At 48.2% G+C, this 23,440-nt stretch overlaps 1 protein-coding gene across 1 annotated transcript in view; it reads right to left on the reverse strand.

Moving 5' to 3' along the window:
- MTMR12 (myotubularin related protein 12) overlaps positions 1 to 22,551 on the reverse strand; it is a 68,376-nt gene extending 45,825 nt beyond the window's left edge. Inside the window, exon 1 of the mRNA XM_055422218.2 lies at positions 22,361 to 22,551. Within this exon, the coding sequence (XP_055278193.1) occupies positions 22,361 to 22,528 (168 nt within the window). The 5' untranslated portion in view covers positions 22,529 to 22,551. The remainder of the gene's footprint in view (positions 1 to 22,360) is intronic.
- Between the last annotated feature and the right edge of the window lie 889 nt (positions 22,552 to 23,440).

Here is a 23,440-nt window from a genome sequence, read left to right on the forward strand (position 1 = left end):
ACTTCCCTGGTGATCCAGTGCAACCAAATAAATAAAAATAAATATATTTTGTAAAGAGTAGGGACTCCTCTTCTCTGGAATAATGTTAAATACATTCTGATGCTGGCAACAAATTGCTGACCAAAAACTGAGAAAAAGGAAAACCCACCAAGCAGCTAAGTCGTGGAGGAGCCACATATCTCATGAAGTGTGTGGGAAATTTCAGCACAAGAGGCAGTGGCAGAAAAACCACCAAGATTTCTAACAGTGCTTGACTTCCTACTAAAGCTGCCACTATTCATTAGACTTCCTTCAGCTGCAGACAGGGAGAGAAGAGGTCAGAGTAATGCAGTAAGATATACACTGCTGTCGACAAGCTAGTGTTCAACAAAAAGGAGGCTAACCATCCAGTGCATGTGAGCCCTTGCCTCGAATAACACTAAATAACTTTGTGTGAGTGTGTTGTTAGTCGTTCAGTTGTGTCCAACTCTTTGCGATCCCATGGACTAGGGCCCGCCAGGCTCCTCCATCCATGGGATTTTCCAGGCAAGAATACTGGAGTGGGTTGTCATTTCCTTCTCCAGGGGATCGTCCCAACTCAGGGATCGAACTTGGGTCTCCTGCATTGCAGGAAGACTCTTTACCATCTGAGCCACTGCTGCTGTTGCTAAATCGCTTCAGTCGTGTCTGACTCTGTGCAACCCCATAGACAGCAGCCCACCAGACTCCCCCGTCCCTGGGATTCTCCAAGCAAGAACACTGGAGTGGGTTGCCATTTCTGAGCCACTAGGGAAGACTAAACAAGTAAACAACTTCACTTGTCCAAAACACAGATCATACAGCAACCTCAGCTATTTGAAACACTGCTGAAAATCCCAAAGTGAAAAAAGACTTCTGAGCGGTAAAGACAGGTGTGTCCAAGTTTGTACACAGTAATCAAGGCCCTCCACGAGCTGTCAGTCTCAGCTTCCACTTCAACTGCACACGTTTAACTATAATAATGTCACATTTATTAAGTTCTATGATGTGCCAGATAAGTACTTGTCATAAGTATCTCATTAACCACCTAACACCAGAACTGGTACTGCTTCCATTTTATAGATGAAGAAACTGAGGCTTAAAGAGGTTCAGGAACTTCCCTTTAATAGGAAAATAAGTCATTAACCAAGGGTTCGGCCCAAGCCCTGACTAATTCCAGAGCCCACATTCCTTGTTGCTGTGTTCCAACAAACATGGTCTCCAGTTTCCTACCACAAAAGAAAAAACACAGTCACATCCATTGCGTGTAACAGAAAACCAGTCTCCTGCTAAAAAACTCGTTAGAACAAATTAGAAAAATTCCCTTACGAGAACTGTACTCCACTGTACAAGGCTTTGCCTCATACAGGACAAAAGCATGTGAAAGCAAATGTCAGCTGCGCTCCTAAGAATCTGCTGAGAGACTGCAAAGCAGCCTGGTTGTTTTCACTCCATTGGTTCTCAGAGAGTGTTTTCTCTAGTGTCTTCCCAAGTTCATATTCAGGATGCACACATCTCAAAAGTGTGGTGGACCTAGAATCTTGGCAAAGGCAGAAAAAGGGAAGGCTCTACAGGTTGACCACTGACCTTGAAAAGAATGGGGCGGGGGTCTCTACCATGAAGCTCTCCTAGGCCAGATGCTTGTAAATGTTCACGTCAACCCTTCACTGCTTACAAGGGCTCTGAGTCAAAAACCAAAGTTGTTATTCTCAGTTTAATTTCATCCAGGCAGAAGGGCAAATTCCAAGAGGCAACATAACATCCCTAAAGGTTCCAAAACACAATTTCTTTCGATCACATCTGGCACTAAGTGCTAAAAAGACATAATACAAACATTTTTATTTCCTCCAAGTCGCTCCACTGCTCTAAAATGGACATTTAATACTCTGTTTTCTCCGCTAAAATAGAAAATCGGAGGGGGAAGATGCATTTGTGGCTACATATTAGGTGGCAATCCATGTGTATCTCAGAACAAAATTTACCTTTTTTTTTTTTAAGCAGAGTTGTATTTTTAAAACAGCATAGTACGAAGAATGTAAGTTTTGTCTTTCCCCTAGTATCTCCAAACTTCTCTCTGTGCATGTATTGAAAACAAGTAACACAGACTTGAGGCAACAGTCCAAACCCAACTCTGGTACCTATGGGCATGAATTTGGGCTTGCCATTTAACCTGACTGAGCTTGGTTTCCTACTGTGTGCATGGCAACAGTACTACCTAGTATGAGGTTATGAACACAAATGGGTGTAAACACCTGGCACACATATTCAGTAAACGAGGTCTGATACAACGACTGGACTGAGCAGAATCTGTCCTTCTTGATCCCTTTCCTTTCCTCTGATGAGTAAATAAAGATTTCAGCATACTACTTAAGAGCAGCAATTATTTAAGATTCTGCATGGGCAGAATAATTTCTGCTTCTCTTGTCAATCCTGTTTCCCACATTAAACGAAACTGACTCCACTCAGGAGACTTCTCAATTCTTTTTGCTGTGGATCAGAAAACTCCTGCAATTAGCAACACCCAGACTGGTCCTAATTCCATTAGACTTCGACTACACAGGACTATCTGAAGTCATGGAAAAAGAAATGGCCTTTTCCTATTAATAGGACTTGTTTTCTACAATGAGTTAGATCTGGTCATTTGGTGTCTTTTCTTCTGCAATAGAAAGTACTCTGAACCCACCTGCAAGACCAAGAGAGTAAACTAACAGCTTCCTTAAGAGAACACCACATCCGAGGAAGGGACTGCTCAGGCACAGTGACAAAAGACAAGTTTTTCTCAACTGCCGAGTTTATTCAAAGTAGGTTAAACTGAGAATTCCCTGGTGGTCCAGTGGTTAAGACTTGATACTTTCACTGTCGTGGGCATGGGTTTGATCCCTGATAAGGGATCTAAGATCACACACACACACACACACACACACACAAAGGAGATTAAGCTATTCAAAGCTGGTGACAAACCGAGAATAAAACTAATATAAGCACTTTTGCACTGGAATTTAAAGAGCCATACTGCAGGCTAATATCACTAACATCTAATATCTACATCACTAATATCTAGCCTGTCTCTGTTTATCACTTCAAAAACAGTATAAATAAGCACCATCACCGTCAACCACCCCTTCACCCCTGAAATCAAAATATACACCAGTCCTGAGAAGAGAAATTATCTAGGGGACTCCAATAAATCTGGGTGTGTAAACAGGAATGAAAAGGAAACCCTCCCCTTAGAAAAAAAGTGAAATTCTCCCTCTTCTCTGGGAAGCCACCTGCACAGGTCGGGAGAAGGCAGGGAACACAGAACGGAGAGTTCTCACGTCTTACAGCTCTTTTGCTTATATATTTTTATAGTATTTTTTTTTTGGACTCCATAAGAAAAACACAGAAAGAACTAACAAATATGGAGATAATATTTTAATATTTCAAAGTGTTTTCTCTTTTTTTGAGAAACAAGAGTTGTAACATCTGCTGTTGCTGACCCTGGGGGAACGAGCACAGCTGAACGGAGAGGAGGGGACGTGGTTAACAATGAGGCACAGCCCACGTCCGGATGCGCCAAGGGCTACGGGACACAACGAAATTCCCCCGTGTGCACCCTCCTCCTGATCAAGCTGAGTTCTCAGTGCGTAATAAGCTGCTGTCTTCATGGGCAAATTTACTAGGCGGGTGATTAAAGGCTATCCAACTTGACCTTTACAACTGGATGAGAAAATACAATCTCTTCCTTACTGACATCACAAATTACTCCATCGTGACTCAGGGGTTGCTGGTGAACTGCAGAAATCACCAGAGTCCACTCTATGAACGTCAAAGCGGCTACTCTCGAGGGCCAGCCCTTACGGAGGCTGACAGGTGAATAATAGTAACAAACATTTCTAGAGCCTTACGTGCCAGGCACTGTTTAAAGGGCTTTATACTTATTAACGCATTTAATCCTCACAGCAAGCCTTGAGGGAGGGCTCTTCTACCCACTCATCCCTCCACTCTGCAGGTGAAGACACTCAGCTAGCATGCGGTGGAGGTGGAAGTCAAACCTGACAGCTGGCTCAAGCTGCATTCTTACCCGAGGCCACATTACTTCTTCTGTGGAATGAAGGGAAAAAGGAAAACAGCACAGGAAGATCACTGAACGTATCTGCTAGACAAGCATCACTGGAAGAACCCGAAGTGTTCGTTGTTCAGTCGTGTTTGATTCTTGGCGACCCCATGGACTGCAGCCTCTGTCCGTGGGATTTTCCAGGCAAGGACTTTGGAGCGGGTAGCCATCCCCTTCTCCAGGGGATCTTCTGACCCAGGGATCGAAGTTGGGTCTCCCACATTGCGGGCAGATTCTTTACCGTCTGAGCCACCTGGGAAGCCCAGGAAAAGCCTCAAGTTGTTGTGGAGAGGGAAAGATGCTGAAAGGAAAAAAAAAACATCTACCCCCAGGAGTAATGGCCGCGTGTGGGGAAGAACTCAGGGGCTTCCTCAACACCAGCTGACAGCTCACCTCTTACGACTTACTCCACTCCATCCTCCAAGGCCTAGGTCTCTGAGTGTCACTCCAACCAACCCTCGAGAGTTCCGTGAGAGCCCTGTGCAGTCCCGCACTCCAGGAAAGGCCCCAGGGTGAATAACACAGTATGGTCTGGGCTACCCTGTGCTTCCCTCCAAGAGCGTGTCATCTAGGAGTCCCCTTTACACCTCCTTCCCCTTCACCCTCGGTATCCAGTCTTTGACCAAATCCTATCAGTATTCCTATTGCAGACACCCAGAGCCCATGCTCCTCTCTCACCTCCACCAGGACCAGCCCAGTCCAGGCTCTCATCGTCTCCCATGTGGACCAGTGCAGCAGCTTTCCAACTGCTCAGCCTGCATCTGCCCCTTTGGCACCCACCGCCCGCCCTGGAGGGGCACAGCCTGCTCCGGGTGACTGGTGGGAGAAGGACAATGACCTGACAAAGCCGCCGGGTTCTGCACAGCCTGGTCCCTGCCTCCCTGTCCAGCCTGGCCTCTCACACCCTCCTCCTCAGTCTATACGTCGGCTACACCGGCCTTCCGTCAGCCTCTCGTACCTGCCAAGTTCCTTCCAGCCTTGAGTCCAAGCCCCTGCATGGAATGTTTCTCCTCTCTGCCCTGTGAGTTTCTGTGCACCCATCAGACCTCAGGACAAGGGCTGTTTCCTCTGGGAAGCCTTCTCTGCCATCAGGTTCTTTAAGCCCTGTGCATCTCTCCCTCCTGACACTTGTCACAATTGCAGTATCACATTTGTTTATGTAATTTTTTACGTCTATCTCCCCATCAGTTTATAAACTCTTTTGAGGGCAGGCTCTCTGCTTTTCTGGTCATCATATTGCCCCAGAATCCAGTGTGTGTGCGTGTGCGTGCTCAGTTGCTTCAGTCGTGTCCGACTCCTTGTGACCCCATGGACTGTAGCCCCCAGGGTCCTCTGTTCATGGCCTTCTCCAGGCAAGAATACTGGAGTGGGTTGCCACGCCCTCTTCCAGCAGATCTTCCTGACCCAGGGAGCAAACCCCTGGCTCTTATGTCTCCTGCACTGGCAGGAGGGTTTGTTACCACTAATGTTGCCTGGGAAGCCCCAGCACAGCCCTTGCAAACAGTAAGTGCGCAAAAGATTTCACTGTGTAATTTAGTTAATAATGACTTTAAGTAATGAGAGGTTTTTAAACCACTCCAGCGGGGGCCAGAGAAACATTTGGAAGATTAAGAGACAATATCTAGGCTTGGGCATTAACACGGGCGGCATCACCAAATGCGCTCATGTTACTGGAAAGAACATTCCATTGAAGACTGTCACGCATATGATATTCATCCAGAAAGACTGAAAGTCGTGAAGCCTGTCCAGTGAGAGAGGCAGGGCAGCAGCCACCATGGATGGCGTTGGTGTCCTCCCAGGATCTCACAGGCAATTCAACCAGCGTCCAGGTACAGCTGCTTCTACCCTCTCCCTGTTCTCTGGAGCAGTGGGAGCTTCTTAACTGTCGCCTGCTTTCAGCAAAGGGCCCTGGGCTCCCCCTTAACCCTCTGCTCCTTCTACCCTTCAACTGTGACACTCCCTGCCCAGCTGCCTTATCAGCAAATGGCCACAGTCTTATTTCCGGAGCTGGACACGTGGGATAAAATCCCTTACTGACCCCAACTGCGTATCACACGTTCAATGCATAAGAAAAGAAGGTTAGGAAAAGTACAGTTCTTTTAACAATCAAGCAGAACTGGTTCTACTAGTTATGCTGACAGACTTTTTTCTCTGCCACAGGCCCAAAAAGGAACTCAATTGGAAAGTGATGCAAATTTGCAACAAATGGGGTGTTAACCAGGGCCCCTGTGGTTTGTGCAGCACCTCTCTGAGTTCTGACAGAGCTTGCTATTATCACAGAGAGTAGCAGAGACTGCCAGCTGGCACTGGTCACAGAACATCCAAGTCTTCAAACCCCGGAATCCTAGAGGCCTGAATTCAGTCAGAACAGTGGCTTGAAATAAATGGAGGGCAGTTATGCCAGAGGGGTGAGATCAAGGTTGGGGATTTTTGGTTAATTGCTTATTTCAATATTTACCCCAATGCTATGGCTACCTTTGTTTGTTTGTTTTAAAAGGGGATAAGAGCATAAACAGCAGGTCTTCCATTTTCCGTACATTTTACCCCACAGATCAAAAGGAGATACCTCTGTTCCTGCTGCACTTGGACAATCAACAGTTCCCAGAACTTGCTGCCCCGACATGGCCTAGGAACCCCACCCCGCACTGAGCCATAGGCACTCCCATTCTGGCCACTTGTGTGCCAGACAAGATGTGAGAACTGCCACCCATTCTCCAGCAAGCTTGCGGCCCAAAGGAGACACGCCCACTGGGACCCACCTCACACAGCCGGCCCAGCATGGATTCCTTTTCCATTTTTTAATTGTGGCAACAGTCACATAATATAAAACATAATATTTTAACTATATTCAATTGCACTGTTCAGTGGCACTAAGTACATCCACCTTGTTGTGCAACTGGTCCAGCATTTAAAAAGCGTCCACCTGATCTCTCAGACTTTCGTCTCTGAGAAGGAGTGGCACAGAGCACAGGGCTGCAGTGAGCCTGTGGAGCGAAACCAGTGAGTCAGCACTCAAGCTGTGTGCCTGGTTCCTCAGAGCTGCAAGGTGGACCTGCCTCCATTGGATACTGACTGATTTCAACAAACAGCTTCCAGGGAGGCTAACCACCAAATGCCCAGGATAAAAGATGGAGAACTGACTTCAGCATTCAAGACATTTAGACAGACACATAAAAAAAATAACAACTGGAAAACTGGGGAATCAGTGCTATAAATATTCATTCATTATGCTAAGTCAGTTCCATCATGTCTGACTCTTTGTGACCCCAAGGACTGTAGCCCGCCAGGCTCCTCTGTCCATGGGGATTCTCCAGGCAAGAATACTGGAGTTGGTTGCCATGCCCTCCTCCAGGGGAATCTTCTCAATCCAGGGATAGAATCTGTGTCTTACATCTCCTACACTGGCAGGCGGGTTCTTTACCACTTGTGCCACCTGGGAAGCCAGTAACATATTAATATTAGACACCGACAGAAGGTTCTCTTTTTACACGTGATCTCACTTAATCCTCTCAACTCTCGACATTACTGCCCCCATTTTAGAGAGGAGGAAATCAAGGCTGACCAAGGGTAAGTGAAGTGAGACCTGAGCCTGGGCCTGCCTCCCTAGCACCTTGCCCTTCGCTACAACAATGCTGTGCCTGCCCGCCAACCACATCCTCCCCAGCAACGCTGTCTCCTCCCCCTGGCCTTTCAGACGCTCTTTCACCGACTGCACTGTCCTTTCTTAGGCACCTGCTGTACCAGCACAGCAAATGTAGGTGTGAACACAACCCACAGCCCCACCCTCCCCAGAGCACACGGGGGTCCAACCACAGTACAGGCAACAGTGACGACACGCGTGCAGGGCTACACCGGGAGGCAGGGCGGGCAGGCCGCGCCGGGGACACGGCACAAACACCTCACCACACTCGGAGGGGAGGCCAGAAAAGGCTTCTACCCTCAGGAAGTGTCATTCAGACTGAGACCTGAGAATCAGCAGAAATGAGTTCCGGGCCAAACAACCAACCCGCTGTCTGGCTGTTCTTCCTCATCTTCCTTCTGGGCATCTCCTCCAGGACCTCTGCTCCTTGGGGAAAGTCTCCAGCAACACATGCTGATGGCCCTCCTCCCCTCAAATGGACCTTTACTCCAGATTCCTCTTCAGGAATCCGGACCTGGACCCCAGACAGCCTCCTGGCCACTAGCGCTGGAATGGCCCTCAGACCCTTCCAAATTCCCATTTCTAAGTCAGCTCATCACTTGCCCCATCCCTCCCTGAACCTGCAGTCCTCTGGACTCCAGCCCCGCCATCTGCCCGGCAGTCATTCTCAGCTCTCCCTTGCCTCTCGTATTTCTGTCTGCTCTGCTTTCTTAACAGCTCTAGAAGTCATCCACACCCGTCAGCCCTGGCTGCTGCACTTACCCCAGCCACCATCGGGTGTACCTTGCACACTTCTGTGACTACCCTCGCGCTGCTTCTATCCTGCCCCCACACCCACAGGGTCCCTCATCCCCCTTCACCAGTCCTGCCCAGCCAATTCGCCATCCAACCCACTGTCACATAGTTCACGTCCTCTGCAAACCTTTCTTACACTGCAATAGTCTTTTTCCTTGTCTGTCTCCCCAATGAGTGACGCTAAATGGGGGCTGGAGCTGTACTTTTTGTATTTTTAGCCTCAACAAGTATATGCTCCTAGATAGCAAAACACCAATAAAAGTCTACTGAAAGCATGCATAACAAAATACAAAGAGAAAAACAAATCTTGATCCTGGTAATATTATTTAATCCTAAACACAGTTCTTGAGACAATTCTATTCAAACTGACTACCTAATATTGTGAATCACTGTTGAACACCTATAACTTTTTTTTTTTTTTTGAACACCTATAACTTATATAATGTGTGTGTGTGCTTAGTCACTCGGTCACGTCCGACTCTTTGCAAGTCCATGAACTGTAGGCTGCCAGATTCCCCTGTCCATGGAACTTTCCAGGCAAGAATACTGGAGGGGGTAGCCATTTCCTTCTCCAGGATCTTCCCGACCCAGGGACAGAACCCATGTCTTCTCCACTGGCAGGAGGATTCTTCACCACTGAACCACCTGGGAGGCCCAACCTCTATAATATTGTACAATGACTATACTGCAAACAAAAAAATTTTTTTTAATTTTAAAGCTTAAGAATAAATAAATAAAAACTGCCACCTAAGTATGTGATCAGTGGCAAGCATTACTTACCTCATACCTCTCCCTTAGCTGCTGGCTTCCTGAAACACGCTCGAGTCTCATTGGTAGGGCAGGGGCATATTCAAAAACAGACCAAATTGGAAGCCTGATCACTAAGGATGGAGTTTAGAGACTGAGTGAGTCTACCTACGGTTGAGGTCTAGGAAGCTGGAGAAATCAAATTAGGATTTGTTTCCTGGAGCTGATTTCCAAGGCTGCTGTCCCCCGACTCCTGGACAGACGGCTCTGCACCCTGCCAAGCCAGCCTGACCAGGTACCAGCTTTGCCACTGACCACAGCTCGACTCTACTAACAGTACACTGCCTTGGCAGGTGGAGACAAGCAACAATTATTGTTACAATAAAGCATAACGTCAGCAGCTGACATCCAGTAAGAGGCGAACTGACGCTCTCTGTCTGGACTCAAGGTCCCAGACCACAGACATGAGGCAGTTTGAGACCTGGTTTTTAACGACTCTGCTCTTTACACATCATACAAATCAGTTCTCAGCCACAAGCAGTGTTCATTTCACAGGGCAAGCTGGGACCTCTCAGGAGCATTTCAGGCTAAACATCCATTATCCACAAAAACAGACGTCTAACTTAAACATGTAAATATGTAATTAGCAGAGGTTTTACGACGTCCTATTCCACATGCCCTGTGTCATTTGTCTTAACAACAATCCCATGAGGAATTTTTATCCTCACTTCACAGATAAAACCAGTGAAACTCCAGGAAGTTAGATGATGTGCCTGGGCTCAGAGGGCTAAATAGGTGGTGAAGCAAGAACTCAAGACCTCAGACCCTAAGTTTGGTCCTTCTGATTCATAAACTGTGATTCCATAGGAGCTGATTAAGACATAACTCCCATACCATACAATTCACCCACTTAAAGTATACAAATCGAGGTGTTTATCAGTCCACTCACAGGATTGTACAACTGTCACCAGAGTCAACTCTAGAATATGTTCAGGTACCCAGAGGTGCCTGTACTCAAGAGCAGTCACCCTGTTCTTCCCACAGCCCTAGACAGACAATCTTAAACTTTTCTCTTATTACAAAGTAGTACCATCAAGTGTCCCTTCGACTCTGACAAGTCTCCAGGGCAGGGGAACAGGCAACGACCTCCCATAGCACCCTTACCCGCCCCCCCCACCAACAGCTGAGCCAGACTAACTCATATATCATTCTAAATCCTTTCTCTCCCATTTAGATCTCCTGCTAGTCCCCCTTATCTCAGATGTTTTTTGAAGGAAGAAAGTAACTGCTCGCCAAGATGATCCGTGGTAAAGCCCTCACCTGTTTTGACAGCTCATCACCCACCACACAGCAGGGAAGGGTTACTCGTGCTTCTTAGCAAGGGTCACTCTTACCAGGCACTCCCCAGGCCTTTAAATAATCCAAACCCTTTATCACATTCTCCCTGGTAGGAAACTCAAGCTAGAGAGGAAATGGTGAGACCCGTGGGCAGCATAAGCCTCAAAACCCACAGATCTGACCTCGCCAAAGAGCTGGCTCAATTCCAGAAGACAGGGTCTGGGCTCAGGAGTTGCCGGAGGAAGCTAAGGGCGGCCCGAGACACACTGTGGGCAACAGCTGGGCTTCAGGCATCCACGCAGGTCAATAGCCTACCAACCTCAGCACCACAGTGACAGTGAAAAGGAATATTTTTGGGCAAAACACCTCCTGCCAAAGCAGACTCTTGGGGCACAAAGACCCAGGGTCAAATCAGTGATTACAGCGAAGTTCCTCATGTAGTTCTCAACCTCGGCCCCCAAAGCTCACTCTGCAGGAGGGGTGAACAGCTGCCTTCTGAGGCCCTCTCCCACGACGGCCCTGAGCCACCGTGAGCTCCACAAGGCCACGCTGAGCGGTGGGCACTACAGCCCTGCCCTCGGGGAGCTTACAGTCCTGCTGGGGAAATAAGAGCCTCAGACACCGAGCACAAAGGAGCAGACAATAAACGCTCGATGGCGCCACCAAAACCCGCAGCTGCAGTCAGCCTGTACCACGGACACAAAGAAGGGAGGCTTCCAGGCACGAGGAAAGACTCGGGAACACAAAGGGGCTGAAGGAACAGGAGCCCTCGGTTCAGCCTGGTCGGGGGCCTTCACACTGCACCTCTCACACCTTCTCTCTTCTGGTCTGTCTCTATTCTTGGGCTTCCTCTGTGATTTCATCTGAAACAGCAGTTCTCAAGAGGGGCTGAAGGAAGAGATGCTGAAAAAAAACTACAGGTTCCTACTGCAGGTCTCCCTCCCACTCCCACCACCCCCACCATTCACATACACCCCTTCCCCCGCCCCCAGGGGGTTAAACCTCTAAAGCAGGACTGGGGACAGTGAGTTTTGAAAAAGTTGTTCAAGAACCATGCTGTGTTTTTGTTTTGCTTTAAAAAAAAAAAAAGCTCCTTGCCGGAGAAGGCAATGGCAAGCCACTCCAGTACTCTTGCCTAGAAAATCCCATGGATGGAGCAGCCTGGTAGGCTGCAGTCCGCGGGGTCGCTAAGGGTCGGACACGACTGAGCGACTTCACTTTCACTTTTCACTTTCACACATTGGAGAAGGAAATGGCAACCCACTCCAGTGTTCTTGCCTGGAGAATCCCAGGGACAGGGGAGCCTGGTGGGCTTCGTCTATGGGGTCACAGAGTCGGACACGACTGAAGTGACTTAGCAGCAGTGACTCTATAACATCCAGCTGAAGACTAGCAGGGGGGTACTCTTTCTGCCCCCTTCTGATGTCTATGTCAGAAGCTTTCTCTATCTCCTTTATACTTTAATAAAACTTTATTATACAAAAAATAAAAAAAAGCTCCTTGGACAAAATATGTTTAAAAACACTTGCCTAATCCAGGAAATGAGACCCAAAGAGGTGAAGGGGCTCCCTCGAGGACACTCAGATAAGAAATGGCCACAGCCCAAGGTTCCTGAATCCAAGCTATTGCTCTAGCAACAAACCAGAAGCAGGCAGAATCTGGGTAAGCCTGGAAAAGGTGCGAAGGTTCGGACCGGTGAAAGGGGCAGGGGGCATGAAAGACCCTTAAATAGGAAAATGACACGTCAAGACGGTGCCCAAAAGGAACCTGGCCATGATGTGAGGGTTGTCTAGGGGAGGGGTTCTCCAAAGGGAGCAGGGGCAGGTGGGAAAACCTGTGGAAGGTAAGCAGCTGTGGTTGGCGGTCCCGGGCATCAGAGGAGGTGCCTGGTCTGGACCACACGGGATTGGAAACAAGAGAGGTGCTGGTGGCAGCTGGGAAGGAGGGAAGTGGAGCTGAACTGGAGGCAAAGGCCCCGGACCTAACACGCTGCCCAAACCCCAGGTCCCCCTGGAAGCCCCAAGACAAGCGAAGATACTGTTATAGGAGGGCAGAGAGGGCATCCATGAAACAGCTCACTGAGAAAGAAAACCGTGCTGGAAGGGAGATGGAAAGGGCGCACACTGTGGGTATGGCAGGATCCCACAGGAGGGATGGCGCCACCAGCTCCAGACTCACGCCTTTGGGAGGGCGAGCAAAGAATGATGCTCAAAATGAACGCAAGTCAAGTCTGGCTGTTATCAGGACCTGCTCTAGGGGCCAAAGACAAGGACACATGAACGAAGACACAGCTGCGACTTCTGGGGTGAAGACTTAACAGCAAGTACTGCAGTTAACATTTCCTAAGCATTTACTACAAGCCAAGTTGTACTGAGTTAGCAATTCTCCATGGAGGGCCTCACTCGAGACTAACGACACTAGTATGGGCTGGATACTATGACCTTTATTCCCATCATACAGACTAAGAAACTGAGGCTTAGAGAATTTACATACCCAGCCTAAATCCATACAGCAAGTAGCAAACCTCTAATTCCAAAGCCATGCCCCTAACCCCTCATGACACAGCGTGAGGAGGGCAGTGCTGGAATGTACACAAGTGCCAGGGGGCAGTCACGGGACCACCACAGTCTCACCATTTAAGCTAACTGATGGGAGCGACAGCAGCTGCAGAAACACATGGCACTGCCTTCTGTGTGTCTCCTCCTTGTCCCCCTCCAGGGCTGTGCTGGGCTGTGCTTAGTCACTCAGTTGTGTCTGACTCTTTGTGACCCCATGAACTGTAGCTAATCAGGCTCCTCTGTCCATGGAGGATTCTCCAGGCAAGAATACTGGAGTGGGTTGTCATGCCCTCCTCCAGGGGATCTTCCCAACCCAGAGATCGAACCCAGGTCTTACACATTGCAGGCAGATTCTTTACCGTCTGAACCACCAGGGAAGCCCAAGAATACTGGAGTGGGTAGCCTATCCCTTCTCCAGGGGATCTTCCCTAGCCAGGAATCAAACCGGGGTCTCCTGCATTGCAGGCAGATTCTTTACCAGCTTAGCTACCAAGGAAGCCCTTTAGGGCTGCTATGTATAGATGCTAGGTCAGCAGAGGAGCTGGCAAGGAGCTGAAAGCCTTGGGGCAGTAGCTCTTCCATGATCTTGGAGCAAGAGGAACTGGGGCAAATGAGAAGCTGCCTACAGGCTCACCAAGAGCCAGGCTGACCTGTACAGCAGCGTCCACAGAAAACAGGGAACAAACGGTACCCAGCGGTACCCCCGGATTCTGCTCTTCAAGACCTGCCGCATTCACACACCCGCGTGCACCTTACATAAGAGATGAGGACAGACGGTCCGACCACCTGGTCCCCACGCACCTGTGAGTCTTCCAACTTGTCCCTCTTGCCTGCAGCCTCCTCCTCCCCATACCGGAGCCCACGTCAACGCTGCCCCTTCCAAGTCCCACGCAGCCTCCAAACAAGGCCAGATGCTGCGGCAGGGCCGCAGGAGGCCCTCCTCCGTGCCTGGGAGCATCGTGCGCTCCTCCCTTGTCAACAGGCAGCACCTACCTCCATGCATCGCAGCCATCTGTCGACGTGCCATCTCGCCGGCAGAATGTGGGCCTCCTGAGTGCACAGACTGCTTTTTTCTCTCACTCCTAATTCTAACACGGTGCTGAGCAAATGGTAGCGACACACTCAATAATTCTCCCAATTCAAGTTATTGTTTGGGCGTACATGGTGTTTCTGCTCATGCTCAAAATAAGCCTGCCAGGAAGATGGGCACCCAACGTTAGATGAAGAAGCAAAGGGAGGCTCAGAGAGGGGAAGTCACATTGGGAAGCAGATCTCAAGGGAGTCAAGCAAAACAGAGATACAATCTTATGTATGGAGAAAAGGGTAGGAAAAGTGAGATTTTTCATCCAAAAAACTGGGACCATTCCCATCAAAGGCATTCTCAGGAATCTTAAAAAAAACAAAAACAAAAAAACCCTCTCAGCAAAAACAAGAACAAACAAACAAAAAATTCCAGCAGTTCAGGATCACTGCCTGAAACAGGGGCTGACAATTTGTCACCAGGGAAAAGGCAGACTTCAAAATATGTCACCCATGCAGCCAGTGCTTTCGTACACAAGCCCTGCTTTTCTCTTGGCTGAAGCCATCCTCTCCCCACTAAACAAACAAGTGAGGGCTTAGACTCCTCCTCTGAAAGGCCGCCCACCAGCTAGGTGTACAAGGACTGAAGCATTTAAATTCAAAATAGCACACGATCTGGCTACTGCCTTTGGAGCACGTAAAGAGAATTATTACTCCCAGAGGTGATTTGATTTTCCTTACTCGTATCTTCGGTAAATCATTGACCAGATGTGATAAATGCATAAAATGTGGCCTATGATGGAGAGACTCAGAAATGAGGAGAGAGGAAAAAATAAGCCCACAGAATGAATCCAGCAAAATGTCAAAGGCCAAATGTTAACAATGAAAAAAAGCCGACCGCTCAGTGTTCTCATTAGGTTGGAATTTTAAATATAATCAAAGCATTCTCAAAAGTAAAAAGGAAATAAGAAAAGAGGAAAAGAAACTTTCAGAAACAGTGAAAAACACTCTAAGAAAGAGTTACCACACAGCGAACTTCCCGGGCACGGTGCCATGGCAACAACTCCAACAACTAAAATACTCCACTGTCATTAACACCTTAGCTTAGGGAAAGACTTCTGTATTCTAAGACTGATGACTGAGTACTTTCTGGAACCCTCCAGGGAGCTCCTGAATAACAGTAACAATGAAAGCCCATATCTCCTGAAGGGTACCCAGCTAGCAGCCAAGTTCTATCTCCTGAAGGTTACCCAGCTAGTTGCTAAGTTCTATCTCCTGAAGGTTACCCAGCTAGCTGCCAAGTTCTCTGCTAAGCAGCACCCGCTGTGCACAACCACAGTTCAGATTCATAAATGTTCACATACACCTATCAGATAAGACAGGTGTCATTATTTCCACTTTTCCAGTTGAAATACAACTGAGGCTTGGAAGGACTGGCCTCATGCATAGGTAGCAAGACGGAGGAATGACAAGTGGTTGCTTCCCTGGAGAGTGACACCCAGGTACGCAGAGGGGACCAGGGGAAGGGGGAGGCCTGTGGCCCTTCCAGCTCTCGGAAAGGTTTGCTCACTCCTGGGGTCCCTCTCCATGTCTGCCTCCTCTCTTCTTCCTCCCGAAGCAGCAGCAGGTTAGAGGCTGGCAGAATTATTCCAGTTCAATCCTACCTCCCAATCTACCTCAAGAGGCTGATTCTAAGTGATTCATTAAACTGCAAACCCTCTGTTCTCCTTGGGGTCTCCAAAAAAGCACATCAGAAGTCACAGGTGTGGACTTCCCTGGTGGTCCAGTAGTTAAGAATCCACCTGCCAATGCAGGGGACACGGGTTCGATCCCTGGTCTGGGAAAATCCCACCTGCTGCAGGGAGACTAAGCTGAGCACCACAACTACTGGAGCTCACGTGCCCCAGAGCCTGTGCTCCCCCACAAGAGAAGCCGCTACAACGAGAAGCCCTCGGACCGCAACTAGGGAGGAGCCCCCACTCGCCACAACTAGAGAAGTCCACATGCAGCAATGAAGACCCAGTGCAGCCAAAAGTAAAAAAAAAAAAAAATGATCACATGAAAAACTGAGGGTGGCTCCCTGCTGGAAAAACAGCTCTTAAGTTTCCGCTCTGCTGACAGGAATCAGTGGTACCACCTTCAAACACAACTACCACAGGACAGGCTATATTTACATATACTGTGTTTGCAACTGTGTAAGACACAAACCAAGCCTGGACAAACTAAAAGAAAAAATGGAAATAGTCACTTTGGTTATTAGGGTAGCATAATTAAGGGTAGTTTCATTTTCCTAACTTCCAAAGTCGGCTATATTGTCTTTATCATAAAAATAAGGTATACGTCTTTTATAGTGATAAAAAAAACCCTTTCTGACCCCCTAAAAACTGAGTTCTCTCTGACACACACTATGACACAGGATGGTTTCCTGTGGAAGCAGTCAAAGGACACCAAGCATTCTGCTGAGCATGTGCAGAGAAGGATCCAGACTTCTAAGTTTCTAAGCATGGGTGTTCCACAGCCTGAGACTCTTGAATAGCACGGCTGGTTTTAACGTCAGGGACAGAAGCAGGGTGCAGAAGAGTGGTGGCCACAATGGGGGCTGTTGCAGCGGCCACTGTATTGCTGGCTGCAGGCAGAGCTGCCTGACATTAGCCTCCTGACATCTTCTGGTGCTCCGTCTGCAGAAGCTGTGTGGTGCTGGAAGGGACCCAGGGAGATGCCACAGGAAGCACATGCAGCAGAGAAAAAGCGGAAGCTCTGGACAGATCATCAGGCTAAAGCCACAGCTAAGAAAGTGGTCGTTTCAGGAAGAACTCTTCTTGTCCTTTAACAGGTTATTAAGTCACTACCAATGATCTCGAAGCTCAAGGAGAAAATTCTGCCCTTAGAAAAAGTATTTGGGAATGGAGAAGAAGTCACAGGATCTTAAAGTAATGGATCTAGATTTTGCTTTCAGAGGTATTCCTTTCTTGCCAGAACTGAGGAAGGGGATCTGTTTTAGGATAAGCCAATCTCTTCTTGTCATCGACCCATCAAAGTCATCAAAGTTGGTATTAACAGTCCAATACCGTCGTGTTTCACCAAAAAATAATCTCAATCATTTCATCTGTTCTGGACCCCCAACATCTAGAATGGTACCAATCACTACCCGGTGCTGAGGAAGTACCTGTTGAACAAATTAATCGTATCTCCAATGAGCCCCATATCTGCTCATGATCCCCTGGTAGACAACCTAACAAAAGCCAAGAAAGAAACTGCTGCTAGAGAGCAGGGAAAAGCACTCTCATGTGCAAACACAGGCATGCCTAGAAGTATGCTTCACTAACAATATCCCCGGCATTCACAAACAGAGGGATGAGAGAATGACCTTGGATCTGACCACCCTAGTTTAAAACCTAACACCACACTTGCCAGCTGTGACCCTGAGCAAGGTACTCCCTGAGTCTCACTTTGCACGTCTGGACACAAAAAGGAGAGGTCACGGTAGTATTCACTGCCTAAGACAGACGAGGATGAAATGAGATAAGGAGTTTCTGGGACACAGAAGTGCCTAATCAATACCAGTAAAAATTTTTTTAAATTTTAATATATACCCACAGTCCTAGTTCTGGGAAGGATCACAGGTTCACGTCCCCCCACCAAAAGAAATGGCCCTAAGTGAGGAAGAGGCAATCAGATTCATTCTTCTCCCTGGGGGAATCAATGAAAAGCATCGACTCTTAAATCTGGATTTTCTGGACTTCTCTCAGTCTTCACATCTCTTGTCTGTTCTCGAATCTACGTAAAACCTTTCCTGAACTCCTGTGGGTCTGGCTTAGTCACAGGCACTGCTGGCCTCAGGAGACAGCTCTTAACCCTGCTCTACAAAAGCACTGTACCCGTGGGCAGGACAATTAACCCTAAGGGGCCTCATTTCCACATCAACAGAACAGATCAAGAGTTCAGGGGTAGACTGGGTCATCTCTATATTCTCTTCCAACTCTAAAAATTCACAACTAAGTAACTAATAACTATTATTAGTACGTTCAAGTCAAACACTGACCTAAACTCAACTAGAAAGTACATCTTAACCATATTTGGCATACCACACGAACACGGGCACAAGTAGAGCAGACTCTCAAAGTTGAATTCGTCCTGGTCTTAGTTTCCGAGGGCAACACACAAACACCCCGAGGCGTTTATTCAGTTCTCTTATCATGAGAGACTCCATTCTTATTAAATCAAAACTTTCCCCTAGGACCACCATTTAATGGGGTTTCCCAGGTGGCTCAGCAGTGAAGAATCTGCCTGCAATGTAGGAGACCTGGGTTTGATCCCTGGGTCGGAAGATCCCCTGGAGAAGGGGATGGCTACCCACTCCAATATTCTTGCCTGGAGAATTCCATGGCCTGAGGAGCCTGGCGGGCTACAGTCCATGAGGTCGCAGAGAGTTGGATATGACTGAGCCACTGAGCACACACACACACACACAATGGTGCTTTATTTATTAACACAAGCTGCCAGGGACAGACAGTAAGCATTTCTAACCACTAAGAATTACCAAAGCAGAGCTTACAATTTCAAGGTAACTGCGCAGAGAAATGACAGTCTTAAGGAAATCAGTTGTCCTTTGGTACCAGAGAAGGTAACTGACCAGAAAACCATTTTAAAACCATACTGCCTTCCTGGCCTCTCTGTGCTACCTAACATCTCCCATCACACTGTCCGTCTCTGCTGAGGAAAAGGGGTCTAATTTAAAAAGAAGTTACAGGCTGACAACTGACATGAAAAGACATTTAAAATATACATTTCTGGTGAAATGGGCAGATTATACAATAATGTGATCAGCAATATTAATCCCATCTTAGTAAAATATATATTTATATATATGCCCTACACACACATCTGACAGGATACACTCCAAGTCACTAATAAGCTTGCAATTTTTCCGTAAAAAAAATGTTTGCTTATCTACATTGTCTTATTTTTCTATAATGAACACTAATGGTTTCTGAAATCACCATAATTCAAACAGGTGTTTTCTGTATAAGAAAAGAAGAGCTGGCACCCAAACGATAAGCGAACACCTCGCTGAAGCAGAGCTCAGCATCCAGGGTTCCACTGCATAGAGGCACCTTGTGCCTGGGCCTGTGCTGGGGTGAAGATGCTGACATGTTTTCAGGTACCAGCCATTGGGTACCACCAAGACCGGCCCAGCTCTCTCCCTCCTGTTCACCTCAGCTTCCAAAACCATCAACTTCCCATTTACCAAATTTATTGATGTGCCACCCTCTGGGCAGAGTTTACAAAACACGACCAAAGTTCCTAAATTACAGTTCAAGATTTTAACTTGCTTGTTCACCGATTTAGGAGAATCAGTGACAGAAGCGCCAAGTTCCTGTGGCAGAGATCCAATGTTAACAGAGGAAGTAAACTCCTATCCCTCATTTTAGGCCGTCCAATGCCAACCCTTTCTGATCACAAGAGGAAAAAAAAAAAGCCATCATGTATAAAAGCATCATCTTCAAATACTTTTACCCAGTTAAGCCTTCTGCTTTTGATGGAAAGTGCTAACCCTTGACAGCCTCTTTGGCATACAGAACACAGATCCTGTTAAGTCTTACAAGATCTGATCAGTCAAGAACAAGTTCATCACTGTGCACAGGTACCATAAGGCACCTTACATCCTGAAGGTTGTTCTGGGGGCTTAGTGATCTACCAGCAAAAAGAGGTGTGAGAAATTGCAACCTCCCAGCTAACAAAAGCAAAGCACGTACAAAGAAGTGATGGGAAAACACACATGAAAAGCACTAAAGATGAACTTGATATGAGGGAAAGGAATAGGAACAGCAGAATGACAGTCTTCAGAAGGACTGCTATTAAGTGAACCAAGAGAAGTTTATCAGACCCAGGGCTCTCAGAGACACATAGCTACACCTCAAAACTGCTCACATGTATTTCCGATAATGCAATGGCTAGCAAAAGCTAGATTACACTTAATGACAAATTGCTTCCTCATTCTTTCACTCCCTTATCTTCTAAAACTCATCGACAATTTAGGTCAGAGCCTTATCCTCTGTCACAAAATATTTTTAGAGACAGATTTCAACAAAGAAGCATAGTGTCTACATAGCATTATTTTATTGCGAGGAAAGAGAACTGCCAACTATAAAGATCTGAAAAATGTGACCAGTTCAGGCTTCTTTTGGGGTTGACCCACTCCCCTTCCCTAATCATCCCTCAAAGGAAATATATCAGGAACTGTGGGCAAAGAGGGAAAATACGCCTAATTACAACATGTGTGCTTGGTGGATAAAAAATTGGAACATTCTTGAACTCTGGCCACATTTCAGAAGACTTTCCACTCACATTCGAATCTCACTAAAGAGGAAAGGTTAAAAGATCAGTTGCATTTCAACCCAGGCTCAATCAAAAAGACACAAAGAGAAGCTGACCACATTACTTACCCTAGATACTGCAAGGGGAGCCTGCTGAATATTCAAGATGACCCTGACTCCTTATCAAGCATTTACAGAGGAAGTGGTTTTTATTTTAAAATTAGGACTAAAAATAAGAAGAGTACTCTGCACTGGAAAAAAAGACACACATTTGAATTTAAAGATACACATGCAAAGGCTTCAGGCCGCTGGTGGTTTTATAGAAGCACTCCTTGATGAAGACCTCTCTCCACACAGCCCACTTGCCTCTGCTTTACAGAGGTGGGAAGACAGCACAAGAATTTGCCAATGCTTCTGCACCCGTTGCTGATTAAAGTGCTAAGAGAGGAGCAGGGAAAAAAAAAACCCTTCAGAAATCAAAAATGAAAATGCATCTAATCAGGCATTTGGATTAGGAGCTCAGCGTGGCCTACAAGTTGCAGCCTAACTTCCTCTCCCAGGACTCGGGGATCCCCCTCCCCCACTGGATTCTACAGGGCTGGTTTCCGTGATGGCCCTCCAACACTCCAGACTCTACCCTCAGATCCCAAGCATCCTTCAAGTCTTTGCTCAAACGCCCCATGTGCAAGGAGGAAAAGGGTGTCTTTTCTTTTCCCACCATACTTTTCAACTTCTAATATACCATATAATTGAAAAAAAAAAAGTGTCACTCAGTCATGTTCAATTCTTTGCGACCCTAAGTACTGAAGCTCTCCAGGCTCCTCGATCCATGGATATTCTCCAGGTAAGAATACTGGAGTGGGTTGCCATGCCTTCCTCCAGGGCATCTTCCCAACCCAGGAATCATACCCATGTCTTCTGTGTCTCCTGCGGCAGGTTCTTTGCCCCATGGGCCATCAGTCAATCCCTATTCTTATCCCACTTGCAACTTCTAATATACCATACAATTACTCATATCTATTTTACCGATTGTTTACTCCTCTCTCCCTCAGATAAGCTCCCAGAGAACAGGGATATTTGTTCTGTTTACTGATGTATACCCCAAGCAGTTTAGAACAGTGTTTGGCCCTGAGCACGAGCTCAAAAAATATCTTCTGAATGAATGAATGAACTTGACAGTAAAACTCCAGGAGGAAAGCAAGAAGGAGGTGGAAAGGCTAATGGTGAGGGAGTAAAATGAAAGGGGGAATAAGCGACAGAGGGGAATTTACAAGGAAGAGATAGGCACTGATTGAGGCCGGGACCGACCCCACTTTCTCCCAGCAGTGCTGATGGCAAGCGGAAAGCAGGGCACGGGACCCCGCCAGCGGCATCATATAGCACTCTTCGAAGCAAGCAGCTGAGATAAGCAAGCTCTGCAGACTCACTGAGAAATTCCGAGAGCAGGGCAGACCCACCCGCCGGGACTGCAAGCTCCAGGCAGGTCCCCGGAGTTGGGGGTGGGGGTGGTCAGTCCCCCCAGCCCTTCCCCTCCCGTGGTGCCCCAAACCCCAGCTCCCGTCTACCGCAGCCAGGAGCCAGCGGGGCCGCAGGACCTTCCCGGCCAGGGCCCCTTCACCTGGTACCCCGGTGAGGCGGGCCCTGCACTCGAGCACCTGCCCGCCTGCGTCGGGGAATCCCACCCGGGCCCGCCGGGAGACCCAGCGCGCCTCTGGGCCCTCATCCCGCTCAGCTCCCCTCCGGCAGAGGGGCAGGAAGCGCTCGCGGCCCTCCGGAGGCAGGGAAGGGGCTCCCGGCGCCCCCCACCCCGGCTGCTCCGGCACGACGCCCCGCCCGCACGACGCCCCCTCACCTCGGGGCGCACGTACGACACGAAGGAGGGCTTGGGCGCCTTGGTGCCGCCGCCGCCGCCGCCTACTCCTTTCCCCAGCATACCGCCACCCTGGGAAGCAGCAACGCGCGGGAGCAGAGGCGGCCGCTCGCAGCGGCCACCAGCACTGGCGGCCGGGGCTCCGCCCATCCCCAGGGCCGCGGCGGCCGCGGCGCCGCCCGCATCCGGCTCCGCCGCCGACACCGCTCGCCCCGCCCAGGCCCGCCCGGGCCCCACCTCCTCCGCGCTTGGGCCCAAACAGTAGGGAAACCGCCGCCGGAGGCCACGCCCCTCCGTGCGCGACAGGCGGATCTGATTGGCGGGTAGCCGCCTTCAGATAGGCTCCGTTCCACCCTCTTGCGGCCAAGCCCGCCCCCATGCGTTCTCTGATTGGCCAAAATGCTCTGCCGGCCGCGCCCACGCCAAGCCCCTCCTTGAATGAACCTGGAGGGATGTTTTCTCTGACCAATCTGGAGCGTCCTCTCCAGGTTCCCCCGCGATTGGATAGCAAGAATGTCGCCGTCGCCCAGTGATCCTGCGGTCACTAAGTTGTGAACGTTGGTTCACTGCAGTTCTCTTTCCTCGCCTTTTTGGAACAAAACTTCTGAAAGCGTAGTGTATGGAACCTCACCGAATGAGTTTCAAATCCCCATCAGTGACGTTAGGCTTACTATTTTGAAAAGTGAAAGTAGCTCGGTTGTGACCGACTCTTTGCGACCCCATGGACTATGTAGTCCATGGAATTCTCCAGACCAGAATACTGGAGTGGGTAGCCTTTTTCCCTTCTCCAGGGGATCTTCCCAAACAGGGATTGAACCCAGGTCTCCCGCATTGTAGGCGGATTCTTTACCAGCTGAGCCACAAGGGGAAGCCTTACTATTTTAAGTGCAGACAAAAATGAAACAAATCAAGTGCTAGTCACTTAGGAATAGGTTTGTATGTTTGATCATAAAAGGTCTTGTAAACCTCTTTTTTCCTAACTTTTTTGTTTTTTTATCTGTGGTTCTAACAATATAAAAGCCCTTAAGAGATTTATTTTCCCATGAAGTGATGGGACCAGAT

The sequence above is a fragment of the Moschus berezovskii genome, chromosome 18 (genome assembly GCF_049115385.1).
Source record: "Moschus berezovskii isolate FMDL1 chromosome 18, NW_MosBer_1.0, whole genome shotgun sequence".
Lineage (NCBI taxonomy): Eukaryota > Metazoa > Chordata > Mammalia > Artiodactyla > Moschidae > Moschus > Moschus berezovskii.